Genomic DNA, 22086 nt, shown 5'->3' with positions numbered 1-22086 from the left:
AGTAGATGCGAGGCGTTATGAGCTTGTAGATCGGCTATTTTCACTATTTTAAAATGTTTTTAAAATTATAATAAAAAAACGGTTTTGGACATACAAGGTTTCCCCTCAACAGCGATGATTTGCAATTCAATGACTGAATTGACCATAACTCTACCTGTGTGTGTGCTTCTAGTGTTAACATGGATGTAGCAGAGTTCCGTCGCAGGGGGAAGGAGATGGTAGACTCTATGGCCGACTATATGGAGAACATAGAACAACGTCCGGTGTACCCAGATGTAGAACCAGGCTACCTGCGTTCCATGATCCCTGCTGAAGCACCACTGGAGCCTGAGACATATGAGGATGTTATGAGAGACGTAGAGAGAGTCATCATGCCTGGGGTCAGTTCACTCTTCTTCTTCTTATTACTAGTCCATACCCGTTGGAACTCATTACCTATTTGCTATTTTGACTATATGAGTGACTATATAAGAAAAAGTTAAAGTTGTTTTTGTTCACACAGGAGATTTAAAGGAGATATGAGCTATATATACAGATCCTGATATGATATGGTATTTGTTTTTGTCCTTAGAAATGTATTAGATAGGGATGTCCCGATCATGTTTTTTTGCTCCCGATCCGATTCCGATCATTTGATTTTGAGCATCTGCCGATACAGATTTTTCCTGATCCGATATTATTTTATAGAACACGTTTATGCCATATAATAGTACAATATAGTACAATATCCCAAATCACAGACAATTTCCAGTCTAATATCATGATATGCATAATATTGATACTAGGGATGTCCCACATGCTATGAGGTGATGTTTTGTATTGTATTGTATTGTATTGTGTTGTGTTGTGTTGTGTTGTGTTGTGTTGTGTTGTGTTGTGTTGTGTTGTGTTGTGTTGTGTTGTGTTGTGTTGTGTTGTGTTGTGTTGTGTTGTGTTGTGTTGTGTTGTGTGAATGGTGTATGTAATGACCGATGACATGAAATACTCTGTTTTTGATTATGGTTTTGAGATCCCAGGAAGAGTAGCTGCTGTCATGTACAGCAAGCTAATGCCATGGGGATCTATACAAAAAAAAGACGAGGCTCATGCTGGTTTCAAAAGCAATCCGCCACGTTTTAGACAGTTCAAAAATGTCTTTGACTAATGATCAGCATGATAGGCTAGGTTTAGAAAAAATCTGGAACTTCCCACTAATAAAATGCAGGAGTAGCTTTTCTTTTACACTTCTAACACGCCTTTATTTTTTCCATCTCATTGTGGGTTGTTGAAAAATAAAGATTTTCCCTTTCTCAACACCTCTGTTCCATCACTAGAGTAGGAATATAGAGGGGTCGCTTTGGATGAATGTAATTGATGACTCACTGGGAAAACCATGAAAAGCATAAATGCAGGGACTACAGAAACAGATAGCATCTGGCCGTTACGCACGCACGCACGCACGCACGCACGCACGCACGCACGCACGCACGCACGCACGCACGCACGCACGCACACACTTAATTCCTTATCGAAATAAATTAATACATTGACAATTTGTTCTGACACCTTCAGGCATCTTATATAGGGAATTTCAAGGAAAATGACTCAACGGCTAAGTCGTCGTTATGACGCACACACACACACACACACACACACACACACACACACACACGCACACACACACACACACACACACACAGATGTAATAGGATTTGACTGTGTTCTGACTGCGTTCTGTCACACAGAATGAAAGGCAAGTTTATGAAGCCTTTGCACTAAATTAAGTAATGTTTCCTCAGGGAATACGATGGTGTGGGCAGTTTCTATTCCTTTATTTAACCAGCCAAAGACCAGAGATGAGAGAACACATGCATTATTAAACACATTTACAGTAATACAGACACTCACTGTACTCTTTCATGTGTCACAACTGTTGGAGGTGGTGAAAGATATTCTCTTTCACACCAACCTTGCCCCTGTTGCTCCAGGCAATTGAACTGGTGATGATATCCCTCCACTGCTTTGCCTTGTCCACAGCTGGATCTGAACAACTTAATTGGGAAATGGGAGGGAAGGCGGGTAACATAATATTAATTATAATAATAATAAAACAACATGAAAATAAAACATTTTCTTATATATAAAAATATATTTTAAATGAAAATAAATATAAAACCGTATAAACTTCACGAATTGTGTTTTTGTTATGGTGTAGTTCTTTCTGTTGCAGATTTGCAAACCAATCATACAAAGTATGAAAACCACCTATTATAAAAATGGTTATGGTCCTTAATTGATTATGATTGGCTGAGCTGGCTTCCAAGAGTTGTAAAATGCTCTATAAACACACACCCATGGCCGCTTGACATCAGATTATAGCAGCTAACAATTATTGTCTAAAAATGCCTTGTGGATTTTGATCCTTTGAAGGTGCAAGCTCTCCTAGCGTTGTCTGTTGCCTGCCGGACTGGTGAGCACAACGATCCGGGTTCTATCCCAGCTCACCTATGCTTACACCTATGATATACTATTAATAATTTTGTTATAGTTATTTATTTATTTTTTGTTCTTTGGATGTTTGTCGATGTACAGTACATTTGCACACACATCATGTGAAATTTGAGTTTATTTTACCCATCTTAATTCTAGTGCCTGGGCACTATTAATACAGCACAAGGGGAGAAGTTAGGGGTTAAAGGAGTAGTTCACCCAAACAAAAAAGGTTTTTGGGTCACCTACGTTTTTAAGTGTCTTGCTCACATTTTGGGCTGGGGGGGGGGGGGGGGGGGGGGTGAACCTTTGAGTCCCAGCCAGGGACTAACCACTCAGCTACTGCCGCCCCAACCAAGCTAATGTGAATTGACATTAACTGTATTTTCAATTGTATATAATTGTCCTTCTAGATCACCCACTGGCACAGCCCTTACTTCTATGCCTACTTTCCAACTGCCTCCTCTTTCCCTGCCATGTTGGCTGACATGCTTTGTGGAGCCATTGGCTGCATTGGATTTTCCTGGGTAACAAACATTACTTTTATTGTATTACTTCTGTTTATTTCTGTATTTTAAGTTAAGATGCAGGTGAAAATATTTAAGATGTTCATAGTCAAATAAATGTGATAAGACCATTGCGGAGCGCATCTCTGCCAGGCCGGACAGCCTACATAAGTCTTACCCAAATATGGAGTTCCACCTTGCTCCGAGTCCAGACTTACGTGACAGTCAAAAGTTATAACCCCTTCTAAACCACACCATAAAAAGACGTTCATTGTCACATGACTCCTATTCCTTCTACTGGGGGAAACATTCACCAAACATAGCAGATCTACAAGCTCTATGTTTTTGGAGAAGAGATCTGAAGTAGAATGTGAAAAAAAATACAGTTCCGGTTCTCTGAGACTAGAGACGTGGTTAATCTGGGAGGTCATTCAAGTCATGTTATCTGTTCATATGTTTAGGATGCCAGTCCAGCCTGTACAGAGCTGGAGACTGTGATGATGGACTGGCTTGGGAAAATGCTCGAACTACCTGAGGTCTTCATTGCTGGAACCCATGGACAAGGTGGAGGAGTCATTCAGGTCAGTGTCTCTGTGTAAATTACTGTAGCACTTGAGGGCATCAAAACCTAAACTAGGGTTAGATCCAGTATCTGGCATTAATATTACACAGAAAAGTGGTTTAATACCGCTTTTCCAGTACATGATCTGTTCAGGTTGGTAAAATATTGGAATCTTCCTTTAATTGACATTTAATTCTTGCATCGCGTTTTGAGGTCCTTTCTGGGTCCTACGAGATTATTCACTGCCCTTTCAATTTCGTTTTTTATTTGTTAATTTGTGTTAAAGTTTGTGGGTGTGTGTGTGTGTGTGTGTGTGTGTGTGTGTGTGTGTGTGTGTGTGTGTGTGTGTGTGTGTGTGTGTGTGTGTGTGTGTGAGTGTGAGTGTGCGTGTGTGCATGTGCGCGCGTGTGTGTGTAAGCCCCAATTCATGTGATTGACATGCAGAATTGCAGATTGCAGAGGGTTGGAGGAAGTTAATTTCAGTGTATATCCTAATAGTTAAGAACTAATAAGTGGATTGTCTCCTTTGGGAATTCCGGGGAAGATTTTTATCCTGCGATTTTTGTAACCCATTTTTTTCACAACCCTGGGCTGTAACCCTGGGCACTACTCTCTCTCTGCCAACCTGGGGAGAGCCCCGAACTGCCCTTATATGCTTCCTTCAATGCATGAGGAGTGAAGCTGGCCGCTTCTGGCCTGTCAAGCCTGTCAGGCTCACCTGACAGGGGGGAATCACGAATGGAGAAATGCAGCTCGCTAGTTGATGTTATTTTTATTTTTTATTTATTTTTTAACTTTTTAAAATGTTTTAGTTGACATTTTCCAAGCAGGAATTTCAGTTGTGAATCAACACATGCTAGTATTCAAGATGGTGATATCCAACCACCCATGTGGACATATTGCCTTCATTATCTGCTGCAACCAGATGTAAGGAGCCTTCCCTACAAAACACAAAAGTGTTTATGCGGAAACATAATTGACTGACGCCAAACCAGCAATTTGTCTTTTATTGATTTGTCCTTTCTCTCCCTGGTTCATAGTGCTAGATGAAATGGCAGGAAATTGCTTTTCAATATGTCATCCATTGACAGACAGACTCAGACTGGGATCGTTTCATGGTGCAAAATGCAAATTGTTAGTTTAGCCTTCCATTGACACAAACAGAATAGCAGCTGAGAATTTGGTGTGTGTGTGTGCGTGCGTGTGCGTGCGTGTGTGTGCGTGCGTGCGTGCGTGCGTGCGTGCGTGCGTGCGTGCGTGCGTGTGTGCGTGCGTGTTGTACGTGTGTGCGCAGGGCAGCGAGTGGCAAAGCATGAGAGCGCACACTGATGACAGATCATGTCATGCGCCTCTATTGTCGCCACCTGAGTTGTGTTTGTGTGTCTTTGTATTGATGTGAGGATGGAGTTGGATGATGGTGTGTGTGTGTGTGTGTGTGTGTGTGTGTGTGTGTGTGTGTGTGTGTGTGTGTGTGTGTGTGTGTGTGTGTGTGTGTGTGTGTGTGTGTGTGTGTGTGTGTGTGTGAGTGTGAGTGGGCGGGTGTGCGCGTGTGCGTGCGTGCGTGTGAGTAGGTGTGTAGTGTGTGTAGTGTGTGTGATCTACAGCTTTTGTCTTGCTCCTGCTCTTTTTAAGTGCATCTCACTATGGCAACAAATGGGCTTCCTCTTAACACAGAATGGATAAAATGAGGGTTGTGATTAGCCTGTCATTATAGAGCATCTACCAGTACACTTCAGTGGCGTGCACACGTGGAACCGACGTCTGCCTTAATAGTGTGTGAGATTTCTTTCATAGATCTTGGGGCATAAATAATAGGGGTGTAAAGATACATTCTAACAGCGATACAGCTAGAAGGTCCTGGGTTCGATTCCCGCTGGGGACGCTGTGGGTGCCCATACCCGAGGCTTGGTTGGCGAAAGGGCCTTTCTGTGTGGAGTTTGCATGTTCTCCCCGTGTACCCTAGGGTAGGTACCCTCACAAAAACATGCAGTAATCCTGGTCTCTAAAACTACCTCCCCCTGGTCAGCCGGGGCGCCTGATGGAGGGGAACGGAACTCGTCTAATAACGTGTTCCTTCCACGCGCTACGTCCGGCTGGGGAAACTCTCCCTGTCAGGTGAAAAGAAGCAGCTTGGACTATACTCATGCATAGAAGGAAGCATGAGGTCAGTCCGCTGCCGCCCCAGGTTGGCAGAGGAAGTGTAGTGCCCAGGATGTCCAACCATTCTTAAAAATCACCCCTGTGTGAACTGAGTGGTGCAACTCCCCTCTCCCCTCTCCCCCTGCCCCTCTCTCTCTCTCTCTCTCTCTCTCATTAGCAGGCAACAGTGCAGCACTATCTCTCTCTCTGTTTCTGGCACAACAGCACCACTTTTGCTCTAAACATAGTAACATAGTAACGTAGTCACTTAGTCGTCACATAGTCACATAGGTTAGGACGGACATTGCTGTTCCTTGGAGTGGTTGCACCACTCAAAAATATATACAGTAGTATATGCTACAGTGCTTTGGTACAATATGCCATATCAGTTCTACAAATGTCTGATGATTAACTTTCTCTGAGCCAATTAAAATGTAATTCATACAAAGAAGACAGAGGCAGGTTGTAGGCTTCCAATTTAGTGTACCGTCTAACAATACAGTATGTCGATCACATTCACCTTGTATTGGTGACTTGCAGGACAGGAAGTATACTTGGGTTGACCGTAAAGCCAGAGGTCTTTGACTGTCTACATAGAGTCTAATTGATTTGGTCCAGTGCCACTGAGCAACCACCCTTCAATCTACGTGTTTTGATGTATGACTTGATTGACTTATAAATGCTAAAGACATCCAACAGCAAGTCATGCTTGTTGTGATCCAAACAGCTCAGGCTAGCTTATTGATTGAATTCTCTAAGAAATTGATTGTCTTGCTTTGTGTTAATTTCCTCTGAAGCCTCGACGTCATGCTCAGTTTGTGCTGTGATGTGATATTAGCTTGGTCGTAGTTGTACGATGACTCATCATAGTGGCCTACCCCTCTGATGATGTACTATATCAGTGAGTAGACAGGCTTTCTGTTAGGATCAAAGGCAATTTGCAAGAGAATAACAGGCTCATATTTTAATGGGCAATGAGGATACTCTTTCTCTTTCACAGTCTCTGATGTGTGTGTATCTTCTTATGCTATCATGGATGTTTCTGTATTGTTGTAAACGTGTGCGTGTGTGTGTGCGTGTGTGGAGGGGGGGGGGGTCTCTCTTTTAGTTCACAAGATTTAATTGATTCTAAAAAATCACACCTGTGTGAACTGAGTGGTGCAAATCAGAGCCACTTTTGGTACTCATTGGTACTGGTGCTCATTAACGTCACACACAAACATAGTCACACACATAGTTGAACGTCACGGACATTGCTGTTCCTTGGAGTGGTTGCACCACTCAAAAATATACAAGCTAATGGTAGCCTGACACTCAGTCTTTTCATTTCGGTTCACTTTGAATCGCCAGGACATATTCTTTTAATGGTAGCGATTCAGGGCTAGAGCCAGGCTAAGCTAATGGAGCTATGTATTGTAAACTGACGTGTTTAAAAACAGTAGATAAGAAAAGAAAAAAGTAGGTGGTATCATCATAATCCAATGGAAGGACATTTTAAAAACGAACTGTGACAGTGTACTCTGAGAGACCCCCATGACGCTCAGAGTTATGGGGGTCTTTGAAATTAAAAGGTTTGAGAACCACTGTAGAGTAAATTGAACACAGCCTTAATTAGTATATCATCTGTAACACCTGTGAAGGAAGCCGGAAGTAGGAGTTCTTTCCGAATTTCTGCTGTGCATATACCCTATTAACAACAGTTTGTACCATGGATCCATTAGCTGTGGCGTGGCCCTGATTACCATTTAAACTGGCATGTGATCATTCTATGACTTCATTTTGTCATTTTTTATCATAATCAAACTCATTTTCCCCACAGGGCACGGCCAGTGAAGCAACCCTTGTGGCCCTGCTAGCTGCTCGCTGTAAAGCAGTCCGACGGATTCAGGCCTCTGAACCACAACGCACTGATGGTGACATCATCTCCAAATTGGTTGCCTATTCCTCTGACCAAGTAAGAGCAAAAGTAGCAAAGAATCACCTACGTTAATGCAAATTGTCATTCACCTGACTCCAATCTAGATTAGGAAAAACAAGTATTCACTATTGAATGGTGGAACAGGTGGTCACTAGTGAAAGAGCAATCTGGTAATACAGAGTGACAGTGGGCCAGCCAGACATTAGCTACTGTAGACCTTATCAGGTTTAATATAAGACTACCATTGTTTGGGAGTATTGCCTCAGGGAAACGCAGACCTTTACAAGGACAGCAGTAAGTTTATCTCCTCCCAGTTGAAGAACAATGCGCTTTCTTCCATTTTCCTATTTGACAAAGATATGCTTTTGAATTGCATCATCTTGGTTGAGCTTTTACAGTTTATCTCTGGCTTGAAATAACATGTATAATTTGTAAGGCTGTCCCCGAACATTCGGGGGTTTGCACTTTCGCTCGTTAGGGTTGGCACTCGAATCTTAATTAATGGACTTGAACCATTAGTTTTTTGTTTTTTTGTTGTTGTTTTTTTAACTAAAATATATCTTGGCGAGAATGTGATATGCATAATAAGAGTACTATGTACTATCCCTTAATAATTTGCCAATAATCTGTACTGCCTACTTTGAACAAATCTTTATAACATAACTATTTTACGTTTGGTTTAATCGATTAATTATTCCATAGTTGTTACTCTGGCTGTAGTGTACAGTATGTCCAAAACTCTATGTATAACTCTAAAGTATAATGTTTATGAAAACATGCAATACAACTGCAACTTCTTTATCTGTTATAACTCTCCAGGCACATTGTTCAGTGGAGCGCGCTGGTATGATAGCTGGTGTTACCATGAAGAAAATCCCAACAGATGACACCTACAGTGTCAAAGGAGAGACGTTAAAAAAGATGGTGGATGAGGACAAGGCAGCAGGACTCATCCCGTTTTATGTAGGAAAACACATATTTACACTTAGCCTACACAACTATGTATATGCAAGCACACATACAGTACTGTATATGTACATGGACAAAGGCACACATATGGCATTAACAAAGGCACATTATGTGTGTGTACCCATGATGGAAATTCAAAGTATGAACTATAGTTCTACATGTCATATTCTGTTTGTCCTAGATAGGTCCCTGTCCCTAATCATTTTGAACTCTGGCCTAGCCCCTGTTTGTGTTGTCCCCATGCTGTTATTCATAACAAATATTTCAGGGCCTATCATTTATGATATTTCTGTCGCCAGATTCACCACCTGGTCTCTGTCCCTACTATATTAAGTTGTAGTACTGTAAGACAATGTTGTGATTCAGTCTGCTTACTGTAGCCTAGGGCTTTAAGCAACTAGTCGACTATTCAACTAGTCGACTAGTAAATCCACTAGTAAACCTTGTTGGTACTAGTTGACTATTTTTTCCCCCGATTTTATAGGCCTCAAGATCAGGTAGATTATAGTCACCAATGTACACAGTTTTTAAATGTACAAATATTTATTTCCCAAAAAAAAAACACGGTCTATTTCACCATTATCCGTTAAGTGCCGTCATTTACAGTAGATTAGAACCTGTACCCTGTATTTACATGATATCGAATTGTATTATCGAGTGTATAGTTCACTGGACATACAATACCTGGTATCAAATAACCTAGCCAAACTAGCAAAAATAGCCGATCTGCTATTTTCACTATACTTCTTAAATGCTTAAATGGGTGTCGACCCACTGTTTGGGAAACAGTAATATACATAACCTGTCTCTGTTCAACACAATGACACTCTGCCCTCAGGTGGCTGGTGAAGCTGAGCATAATTTATAGCCTGAGGATTTGTTGTTATTTGTAGCAGGCAGCCTGCTCCTGCCAGACCTAATGAGAGGGTATCTGGTTAGAGACAATAGTCCCTGTCACACCTGGACCCACAGATCACTATCAGTGAGCGATCCCTGCAATAACAACACTATTATAGTCACAGTGGTCAGGATACATATAACTGGACCCCCTGGGTTTATCTGAATGGGTGTTTGTTGCTATCTACACTACATAACATACTGTAGACTAGAAAAGACAACATTTCTGTAGACTAGAAAAGATAACATTTGAAAGAAAAAGTTAGCAAAATCCCTTTCTTTTTTTTACATGGGTGGCAATGGATTTACCGATTATGTTTTTATCTTTCAGTTCTGTGCAACTCTCGGCACAACTAATTCATGTGCTTTTGATCGCATCACTGAACTTGGGCCCATATGTGAGTAGAATTTACAGAAAGCTACCTATTGACAGAATGAACATGTAACAATACAATATGAAATATTGTACCAATGTCTGCTTTTGTGCTCCAGGAAGGTCCTTAGCAACATTTTACTATTGTTCCTTAACTGGGTTGTCCTTTATCTATTCCAGGTAATTCAGAGACAATATGGATGCATATTGATGCAGCATACGCTGGGAGTGCTTTCATCTGTCCTGAATTCAGACATTTACTGAACGGTGTTGAGGTGAGAAAATTCTAAAATCATTCTGGAGAAAGAACAGTAGGCTACATACAGTAATAGTACATAATATTAGTGATCCACTCAAATATTAAATATACAGTATATGGACTTCTTAGAATTTCTCTTTGGTATGGTCAACATGTTGTAGTGAGTGTTTAGAAAAATAGGTATATTGGTGCTAAATGACTAGACTACTGCCTTTTTCTGTTAAAGACAAAACCAAAACGCATTATATCTGTCTGTTTAATTTGTGTTCACTAAAGGCGTATTATTAATGAAGTGTGAAGTGAGTAATAAGCCAAAGAGTCAGTGGGACTATCACTGTGGCTTTTGATGTTGCTGTGGTGGTTTTGTCTCCTCATACTGTAGCTGAACGCTTTAGATAAAACCGTGCTGCTTTTCTTCAGCAAAGAAATGTCACTGTTTATTAGACACACACACACACACACACACACACACACACACACACACACACACACACACACACACACACACACACACACACACACACACACACACACACACACACACACACACACACACACACACACACACACACACACACACACACACACAGGTTCAAACCACGTTTGAAGGAGTTTAAAGGAGAGAGGAATAGAGATAGATCAAAAGAGGATGAGAGTAGGGGACAGAAATTGGGAGAGAGACATTCTCTCTCTCTCTCTCTCTCTCTCTCTCTCTCTCTCTCTCTCTCTCTCTCGCTCTCTCTCTAAATATACAATACACATTATACACAACATTATATACAATCATGTAAAAAAAAAACAATGCAGTTGGTCTATAAACTCAATTGTCTCCAAACAGTAAACATAGAACAACTTTTGCATTGGGGGCTGCCCAGCTCTTCTACATCGCCGGAGGCCTGGTTGCTAGGATATGAGTGATGGGAAGGCAGACAACAGGCCTCCTTTGAATCAGTCAGCATGGCAACTGTCTGCCAGGAATCTGTCTTGTATTGTCTCCCATTGCTGCTGCTTTTTATTGCGTTTGCGCAAGCAGATGGAGAAAAGGATATTAGGAAAATGATAGTGAACAAAAAGATTAGAACATAGATTTGTCTCTCTTTGATGAGCCTTTCCTGGAAAAGTTTTGTTGGAGAGGGTTTTGGAAAGGACCAACTGTAGAGGTGGGATTGGTTCTGTGGAGTTATGATTCATTCACCCCGAGGCGTCGGTCAGAACACATTGGAGTCTTTGACAGGAGAGTGAAAGGGGTTATGGCAGCTTCACTGGAAGGTGTAGACACATACTGTAGGGTACAGGCATGGCATGGGTATGCAGATGAATGATGGTACTGTACAACCACTGAGTACGAATATGACAATGTATGTGGTTATTTGTCAAAGACGCACAATGGCACTGCAGCCTCAAGGCTGAAGGCACTATCTATGACTGGCATGAATGAATGTGACCCATAATGCATTGCACACTTAAGGTGGCAGGTAAGTATTACAGTGTTTCCACACCTGAGCGGAAAACGGCCGACAGCCGCGGACAGAAGAAGCTGTCCGCAGCTTCTTTTCCGAGTTTTTAGACAGCTGGTGGATGGAAAAGAAGCTCCACCTCCGCGGCTGACTGCCGCGACGGACAGATTCCCAGAAACGCTCTCCTCCGCGGCGGAGGTGGAGCTTAATTTCCATCCACCAGCTGTCTAAAAACCCGGAAAAGAAGCTGCGGACAGCCGAGAACGTCCGCGGCTCTTTAGTAAGTGTGGCAGCACCTTTACACAGTTCTTAAGGTGGTAAATAATAGGCACCCTTGAATGAATACAATTCCCTGCAACCTGCTTTGTTTTGTTTTTGAAGTTTGCAGACTCTTTCAACTTCAACCCCCATAAATGGCTTTTAGTCAACTTTGACTGCTCAGCTATGTGGTAAGTTGACTACCTATCACACAGTAAGCTTGAAAATGTCCAGTTCTCTTTTGAAATTAACTCTTGTAGGACCATATAGTTTGTGCTGTGTCTGGAAGCCAGGGACATTCCCAGACGGCCACTCACCCCACTGACACTGTATGCTCAACCTGGTATCTGCTTGTTTACTGAAAATATTCTATAAACAAACCACTGATTTGACATGAAAGTAATGTATTCAGTAATGTAAGCCACCTGAATGTGTGGTTTACTTTAAAAGATCACTTCAACCATTTTCAACCTATCTTCATATACAGTAATTGTCCCTCTCTAATGCTCATTAGAATATGGTACAATCTTTGTCTAATCATGTGTCTGTGTCATCATTGATGGGGAGTTCAAGCTAATAGAAACTAACATGCATGCCTGCATAATGCATGGACTCTCTTTACTAAATAAATGAATGAATGAAAATACATATTCATCCTACTAGTTTGTTTATTTGTTTGTTTGTTTGTTTGTTTGTTTGTTTGTTTGTTTGTTTGTTTGTTTCTCTTTCGCTACCATAGAACAATACTGATAAAAGTTCCTAAATGTACCAGTTAATGTTTTTAATGTCCTTGTTAAGATTGATATTTTTCTTATTCACCTCCAAGCTAATGCTGTACTATATCCTGCCTAATGTCTATCAGATTATACGTAATAGAGGGTATGCGCATGCATAAAGTGAATGGCAAATCGAGTGGCAAATCGAGTGGCAAAGCGACAGGCAAATTGAGTTTAACATTGTTTAACGTTGTTTAATGCAATCAGATAGGACTTTTCTGTTTGGATGTATGGGCTATCAAGGCCAGAAAGTCGTTTTTTGCCACTCAGTGGGCATTCCTGCATAACTTCCGGGTTTGATGATGATGTCATGCGCATACCCTCTATACAATGTTTCCTTATTGTTTGAATGCATCGTTACTATCATGCTTATTCAGAAACCCTTGTTCCATAATGACTTGAACAATAATTGTTGATGTATGATGATGATAATGATGATGATGCAGTTAAAATAATCACACTAACATAATACTAGAAACTGTAACACTGCACTGTAGTCATAACAAACTGACTTCCATCTAACTACACCTCATTCAGCCAGTACAAATAGAACTATACGCCTCCCATCTGCCCCTTCTATCAACAGCACACAAACAGACATATACACCAAGTTCCTATCCCAGAAAAATTGCTAAAACAGTATCAGTTCAATTGACACAGAAATTACTAATATTCTGTAGTGGCAAAAACGATAAAGTCGGTTTTGTTGTGGCATGAGTATTATTTCTCATTCTAATGGTACAGTACAGTGACATTCCTTGTTGAGTGTTTTAGTTAAGTGTTTTGTGTTGGGTCTTTGCATCGCATAAATGCAAATCCTAAAACTAAAGTGGATTAAGGATACTGAACCTCTTGACCCTCTCATAATGATCACATTTCCTTATTTCATGGTCAGTGAATGGATGTTGATTCATTCAGAGTTTTTACAGCTGGAGACTCCCGTACAGCACAGGCTTCAGACATGCCTCCTGCAGGAGGCTTGGCTCAGATCTGAACCCATTTGATTTGGCGTTAGGGACCCGTTGTGACCACATGGCCTTGCTGATATTGCTCCCGATTAGGGTTTGACTTCAAACCCACAACCTAACCGTGACACTAGGGCAGCCCCTAGATGTTTATAATAATGATGTTCACATGAGTGTATGATGTTTTCAGTTATGACATTTAAAAACAAATGTGGTAAACACAACTGGAATTTAAGCTCCCTTCTTTACATTTCGATCAATGTTGTCTTCCTCTGGCATTTAAATAGTTGACTATATCAGCCAGGGAATCTGATCAGCAGGGGCGGTATTGCAGTCGCTGTACCGCACTGTTGTGCGATCTTATTCACACCTTTGGTCATGAAGTGTATGTCATGACCGAAAGAATTAGGTTGCGGATAGTGGCCGGAAGTGGCCGAAATATGTTTTCTCAGACGGGTGGCTGGCATAGGCATAGGTGAGAAGTTCAGTCACACAAGAGAGACTCTGACCCAGGGTCTTCTTCCAGTGGGACATGCATCGAGGACCTCCCTAGGGAGATGCTAGGGAGGCATCCTTTCTAGACCTCTCTTATATTCTGTGGGTGAGAAATTCCTGTTGTTTTCTTGTCCACAGGGTGAAGAGGAGATCTGACATCATTGGGGCCTTCAAGACGGACCCCCTCTACCTCAAACATGACAACCAAGAGTCAGGTAGTGTTATTATTTTAAACATTACCATTTAAGCTAAGCTGTCATCCCATCACTAGTAATTTGTGAACAATAGATCAAATGGGTCTAGATGGATGAGGGATGCCTTATAATGTTCATTGGTTTTCAGAGCAATAATAATGAATAATATGAAAATTATTTAACAACTACTCTATATGGTTTTAGTGCTCATATTTGTATTAATCAGATGCAAGTGAAACTCTCCATTATCTGAGGAAGTGTGTGTGTGTGTGTGTGTGTGTGTGTGTGTGTGTGTGTGTGTGTGTGTGTGTGTGTGTGTGCGTGCGTGCGTGCGTGCGTGCGTGCGTGCGTGCGTGCGTGCGTGCGTGCGTGCGTGTGTTACTGTGAGCATATGTACTGTAGAGTATATAGCCTAATCCAACTGTACACACATAACCTAATAGCCTAAGTACACACATGAAGTTAAGTGTGGGGATCTGGGGAGAGAGAATATTAATATTGTGACAGCAATACATCATCTTGTACTGATATCAAGCATCGGTTTGTCTGTTTGTAGTTGTACACGCATGTTTCTTTTATTGCATCATGTGTTCTCTTAAGATCGCAGATGTGATAAGAGTCACACCATAATTAGCCTGACAAACAGACAAAAGCACTCTGCATGTCACAGTGGCCCTCGTTATACAATCTGAGCAGTCCAGGCTAATTAGAGGTTAGCAACTAATAGCATGGGGCTCAAAAATAAAGAAACAGGCTATAACCACAGAGAACTACTGAAGCATGACAGTGATTTCTAAGTGGGTGGGAATAATTATATAGGTGACCTGCCACAGAGACACAGTTGGAATGCATACAGTGGAAGCAATATAATAGAATGAATATTGCGTTTAAAGCTTATATATTTATATTTTAATGTTATTTTAATGTTCTCAAATTCTGCCCAAATAAAACCCAACCCTACCTGGGTTCCATAAAACACACACACACGAGCAGGCAAGTAATATATAAAGCAAGCAAGGACTAAAATACATCAGAATACATCAATCATAATGGCTAAGCAAACAATATTTCAGGTTTCAACTGCTAATGTCAAGGCAATTCACATGGCGCCTAAAATACATTTAAACTGTTTGAAAATGTCTGATATAATCAGGTGGTGGACCACCAAAGCATAACAATTAGTTGAAATGGACAGATTTAATTGTTGACTGATCAATGATGGATATGAATATTTATGTAACCTTTTCATGTGTGACTAAATCCTTATCTCTCTCCTCACAGGTCTGGTCACAGATTATAGGGTAAGAGGAATGATCATTTATGTACTGTAATTTACACCAGTACATAAAAATGGCAGAATTATGTTGGGACTGATTTCGCGTCTCCTTTCCTCTCCTCTCATACAGCATTGGCAGATTCCATTGGGTAGAAGGTTTCGTTCATTAAAGCTGTGGTTTGTCTTCCGCATGTATGGACTCACAGGCTTGCAGGATCACATCCGAAAGGTGGGATACCAATTCTGCTCTTTACTCTCTCTCCACCAATACATAATGTCATGTGTTTTTCCAAAGGTATCTGTAATTCCATTGCTGTGTTATAAGCGATTGCAACAGGCGGTGTGTCCTCCGGTTTAGTCCACAACACATGATTTAAGATGACATTTTGGTTACTAGTTAGTTTGGAAACAATCTGTGTGCCGCCTCCTGTCAAACCGATATATCTGTTCTGTATTGTCTCTCTAGTGTAAATGCCACTCTTTCTTCTGAACCCTGCCCTTTTCCTTACCCCCAAACCCCACCCCACCCTTCACACACATCATCTGTCAATCATATGGGACTATGGGCTCCAATTTCGTCGCAGCCTTTACCCGCAGCACGGCCCGCAATTCAGCCGCTTCCCGAAAATTACGAATATAGGAGCTTTCTCTGTCCCTTAACCCTTGGACTCCCGATGACGGAATTGACGGATTTAATCAATAAATCTAGACCTCCCGTTGACGGAATTGACGGGCTGTCAATCGGGATCCAATTAAAAAAAAAATGTTCCTAAAACCGGCCGAAATCCGCGCGTGCATGGTCGATCACGCACGCGCATGATTGCGCATGCATCGCTGCGTAAAATGCGATGTTTTGGGCTTGATTAGAGCTTAATTTGACTTAGTTATGAAAAAGACGATGATAGCTTAGCATTCCGGACATCTTTCAGTGTGGCACACTAGCAAAGCTACTGCCGGATATTTTGATCCTAACCGGATGTGGTCATCGTTCACTCGCTCCTTTTGGTCAGAATCGGCACAATGGTGACGTTACCGCCACCATCAGGTCTGATTGTCCCAATACTATAGTCTTGCCCCGTCAGAATGAGATATAGGGCCCTATTATGCGTGTCTTAAGTACCAGGTCTTATGACTTAACTTAAGACCTGGAGGCGTGGTCAATGCTGTTTGGCCACTCAGAATAGCCAAATGGCATTGATCACGCCTCCAGGTCTTAAGTTAAGTAATAAGACCTGGTACTTAAGACATGCATAATAGGGCCCATAGTGTGTAAATCGCGGATTTTTCTTTTGGCATTAAAATGATGAATTAAAAATATGAATATATGTCACAAAAGGGCTTTTTGGGGGAGTGGCAGCCCAAGGGTTTTAATGGTATTTTCGTCCCGCGTCACCCGCTATCTATTTTGCCGATACCGGTATTTGCGCCTAGAGGTGTGGTCATGGCCACGCTTTCCCCTAAATTGCTATTTTGGTCACATACATTTGGGAAGTCGATAGTGGAGTTTAAAAGCACCCGTAAGCCGTGCCAAATTTGGTAGAGCGGCGCACGGCACGCCGTGCACGCCTCAATGGAGAACATGTCTGCAGGCACAGAGTAGGCTGCCTCATCTCTCCTTATTCTCATATCTCTTTGTAATTTTCCTATAATCAGCAGAAGTCGAGTGCCTGCCACTTCCTTCCATTGTCCATTGTGTTTATATAATTGCAGCAGTGAGACTTCAGGGCAGCGGCTATGAAGCAATATAGCACTAACGCGCAACGGATAAGGGATCTCTTAAAGGGATCTCTTAAAGCCAAGACTGGTGATTGGTTAAATTTGGTTTAATTATTGTAACGCCCAAACCACACCTATGCATAATATAACGGGTAACGGAGGTGTTTAAGGGATTTAGACAGGTAACCAAAATACCAACTTTAGTGGGGGAACACCCTTTCCCCACTCCTAAATCCCCAAATAGTGGCTTTAGAAAGATGAGACAAAAATGGAGCCCTATATCTACTGTCCACTTTTCATAATAAGCTTCAGTGTCTTCCATTTCGTCACCCTTCAATCCCTTCCATTCCTCGTTGCCTCTTTCTTACAGGGCCTCACATCTGCACATATGCTCCTTCCTCCCCCTTCATGTCAATCAAACAAGCCTGTTCTGTGTCTGCTGTTTTAAATTAAATTAAGCATCAGTTCGTAGCAACATACAGTGCACATGCCCTCCAGCCATACCACGTGTCTACATCCATCTATCAAAATAGATCGAAAGATCACAAAAATACACATGACATGGTTGTTTGGATATTTATATACTATGATGCTGCTGGTGATTGCTAACATGATTTGACGTCTCTTGCATTCAGACTAATATGCTTAAGGAAACACTATTATTTGTGTGAGAAGTCTCTTTCCATTTTCTAAATGGGGAATGACAATGTTATTATTATATATCAATTTACTGTTTCAGTTCTCAATCTTTTCTGGATCAGGGCCCACTTAAAAATATTGAAAGAATTTGCGGCCCACCCATCTGACCACTTAATGGCTACCGTGTCAAGTGAACACTTGGGTGGCCCATGTGCATTCTCAGCATGTTTATTTCATAAACAAACCTTGGATAAATGGAACTAACGTAGTATTCTTTCCCACCAGTGGGTTGATAACCATTGTTTTAGTACTTTAAATATGAACGTAGTGCTGACCTTTAGGTCCAGCAGTCTGGACAGCAGCATGCCAAGGTCAAGGAGGTAGTAACATGAGGCATTTGATGACCAACACGTCATCTTTGACACATTCTAATTGCCAAATGATTAACCAGGAAGCATACATTAAAGTAGGAAAAAGGACACAATAAATGAATGTAAGTTCATTTTAATAGCTCACAAAACCTGTGTGGTGATGAATAATTGGCTGGGAATGAGGAAGCAAAGCAGTTGTTGTTGGCCAATGTTTGGCTTCATTAGGAAACAATTGGCATTGGATATGTGTGTAATAACATCTAACTACGTACACGTGCGTGCACACACACACACACACACACACACACACACACACACACACACACACACACACACACACACACACACACACACACACACACACACACACACACACACACACACACACACACACACACACACATACACACACACACACACCTTGAATAACAACATGCCTCCGTACAGTAATTTCAAGCAGTGATGTGTATGGTTAGAAACTCAGCATGCATCCTATTATGTGTCGCTGAAATATGGGATAATAATTGGATGAATTCTACCATAGGGAACTTTGATCTCATGATGTCATTTAAACAATATTCAAGAGGACCACAAATTCATTTTCTGAACTGTTCTCTTTTTGACCATTATCATTTCATGGTTATTAGACACACATTCTATTTTCAGAAGTTCTGTCTAATTTGTAGAATTAGTCACACCATATCAGAGCACAATGTCGCCATCTAGTGAATATAAAAGTAAAATACAACCTTCAAATCTGTTAATACTGATATTGTTTACATTGAATATCAGATCAATTCTCACTTAAATGCCATGATACAAAAGACGTTCTTACTTCTATTTAACAAACTACAGTACACTATCATGATTATTCTGCATAATTATATATATATATATATATATATATATATATATATATATATATATATATATATATATATATATATACACTGTATACACTGGTTTCTTAAAGGCAGTAGGTTCTGTTATAGCCTACCTTTCTGTCGTTTAAGCATCACACATTCTATTTCATTTTACAACTACTGTATTGTAAGTATAAATCATGCCTAATTTATGGTCTATATCATGCAACAAAGTATAAATCAGACTTGAGGCTTAGCTTGTTTTGTTCTGTTTACAGCAAGTGGGCCTGGCCAAAGAGGTTGAGAGCTTAGTGAGATCAGACAAGAGGTTTGAGATTTGTGCAGAGGTCGTCATGGGACTTGTCTGTTTCAGGCTAAAGGTAAGACCACGTAACACATTTTCATAACTTTAAGACAGTATTTTTTACCCTATAGTGAGTTTAAGTTTTTAATTATATTGTGCATTGTGCATTTTCTCTTGCCCTGGGCTCGTTTGCATATAGTATTACAGATACTGCCAATTCCTTGCTGGATTTTTCTAAATGAGTGTGAAGTTCAATTTCCCCAAATCATTTTGTCATCCATTACTACAATTCAGTATGTGTAGACAATATTCTTTCAACGTCCCTTTATCTTATTACCTCCTGTCTCATCCTGCCATCACTCCTCTTAGGGCTCCAATGAACTGACAGAGGCTTTGTTGAAGAAGATCAAGCATGCCAAGCGGATCCACCTGGTAGCATGCGAGCTATCCGGCCGATTTGTCCTGCGCTTTGCCATCTGTGCCCGCACCACGGAGTCACACCATATCAAAGAGGCATGGCAGCACATTACAACGCTGACCTCTGACCTTCTATAGGAGCTTCTTCCCTGTCACAAAAGTCAGGGGAAGAGTTGCCTTGATGTCACTGACCAATGGCCCGAGGAAAGAAGTAGCTGCTCTGAGCCGTAAATTTGGACCAAAGTTAGGATAGAGAATATAATTTTAATGTCACAGATAAAAGATGTAAATAAAACGTGACACATAATATTTAATATACCAGTTCTTAGAATGACACGTCCGTATCCTATGCTTGGCTACCCCCTAGTACCCCAGTTGCTGCCTCCTGCCATTTTATTTTGTTCCTACACAGTAAAATCAAAATCCTGTGTAGGAAACAAGTGTGATGCATTGCACAGTATGTTTTATGTATAGGTTTTAATGTAGGTTTTATGTATCTTACAGTTGCACCCCATTGTATTCCGACTTAAATCAAAGCAACGCCTACAGTAAAAGCTAGTGTTCATTTAAGTTGTTGGACAAATGGAACCCTACAAACAACCTATAAAACATACTACTATGCATCATACTTCTATAAAACCAAGTGATATCAGTTCCAAATGTCTATCTAGCCTTTCTGAACTCTGCTCTCACCTCACACTGCTGCACTCCTGTCTGTGCAGGCTTTATTGTACTGTACACATGGCTTCTTTGTCTGTTGGTGATAATAATCAGATTCTACAGGTATCTGTGAGACTTCACTGAATGTATTGCACTTTGTAGTGTGAGTAAATCTAAACTTGTATTCATTTCCGTCAGTAAATGTATGTGAGTAAGATTGAACTATCTTTTATATGTAGCTACCATGCATGTGTCTGAGTGAGGGACTCTGGTTTGGTTATACAAAGACTTGTGGAGGATTTGAAAATAGTATTGTTTCTGTTTTTGGCGTTTTTCATTCTATTAAAAATATTGTTTGTTTAAAAAAAATCTGACCCGTCTGAAGTGAATGGTACTGTACTGTACTGTACTGTACTGTACTGTACTGTACTGTACTGTACTGTACTGTACTGTACTGTACTGTACTGTACTGTACTGTACTGTACTGTACTGTACAAGCCCTCCTCCCTGGCCTGTGTGTGTGTGTGTGTGTGTGTGTGTGTGTGTGTGTGTGTGTGTGTGTGTGTGTGTGTGTGTGTGGGTGTATTAGGCTGCGCAACAGTGACACTTGGTGGTGAACAAACGCTATAACGCTATTTCCATGCTCGGACACAGCCAGGGACACACATTGCTGTTTACATGTATAGGAGTGGTTAGCACCACTCAAAAAAGAAAACGTGATCGTGTGTGTCTTATATTTTCAGGCCTGTTGAGAACTCTAGTTTTTGCCGGCTGCCGGCGCGGCTGCACTAATAACTTTGGGGCGGGCCCGTCTAGATTTTAAATGGACAGATATCAGTCAAAAGGCAGACATCAAAGAGGAAGGATGGATGGGGAAGGATCAACATATGGAATGTCAGAACAGGTCAGCTCCATATATGGAGATCTAAGCGTTTGATATTTGAGGTCAGATGTAGAGTTGCTGGCCAATATTGATGACATCAGGGATCTCCATATATGGGCTTAATATTGATGACATCAGGGATCTCCATATATGGGCTTAATATTGATGACATCATGGATCTCCATCCCAGGTGATGTCACGTGGTGATGTCATGACCATATATGGTCATGCCAGGGGGTGACTGACTGACTGACTGACTGACGGGAAATGCATTTACGATTCCATAGTAAATCCATAGTAAATGCGACCTGTGGTCTCAAATTCGCAATAATAAGTGTGATTTTAATGTTTATGGACAATGTAAAGAAGCCTCTGGCTTTCCTCCTATGTAGCCTACAGCTTTTAGTGTGTGTATAAATGAATGGACCGTTTGGAGTGTTTGTGTAAACACAAACATTGCGTAAACACAAACATTGAAGATGAATGTGAGGACACGAATTCTCATTGGTCGGAATCAGATGATGTATTATGATGTATGATGCCCCTTACTTCACATGGGTGTGATTTTATTTGTTAACAATCCATTTGGCTTTTTGATGCACAGAATCAAGTAGGCCTACACAGCTCACTGTGTTAAGATGCCCTCCACATGATCCAGAGGTCCTGAGTTCAAATCCTACACATAGCGGGAATTGTGAACACTCTTCAGTTATTTATACT

General features: G+C 41.1%; 1 protein-coding gene across 1 annotated transcript; it reads left to right on the top strand.

Annotated features, from left to right (window-relative positions):
* Positions 1–179: 179 nt before the first annotated feature.
* On the top strand, positions 180–20573 carry LOC306925497 (aromatic-L-amino-acid decarboxylase-like; the record flags this gene model as incomplete). Its single annotated transcript, XM_079504352.1, has 13 exons — positions 180–380; positions 2883–2996; positions 3437–3556; positions 7496–7630; positions 8414–8557; positions 9792–9858; positions 10014–10108; positions 11931–11998; positions 14182–14258; positions 15519–15538; positions 15644–15742; positions 19381–19482; positions 19776–20573. The coding sequence occupies 13 exons, from the start codon at positions 180–182 to the stop codon at positions 19959–19961; spliced, it is 1428 nt and encodes a 475-aa protein (XP_079360478.1). The 3' UTR covers positions 19962–20573.
* Positions 20574–22086: the final 1513 nt, after the last annotated feature.

The sequence above is a fragment of the Electrona antarctica genome (assembly GCF_951216825.1).
Source record: "Electrona antarctica genome assembly, chromosome: 6".
Classification (NCBI taxonomy): domain Eukaryota; kingdom Metazoa; phylum Chordata; class Actinopteri; order Myctophiformes; family Myctophidae; genus Electrona; species Electrona antarctica.
The sequence above is the reverse complement of the archived record's forward strand: the minus strand, read 5'-3'. Positions and strand labels throughout refer to the sequence as shown.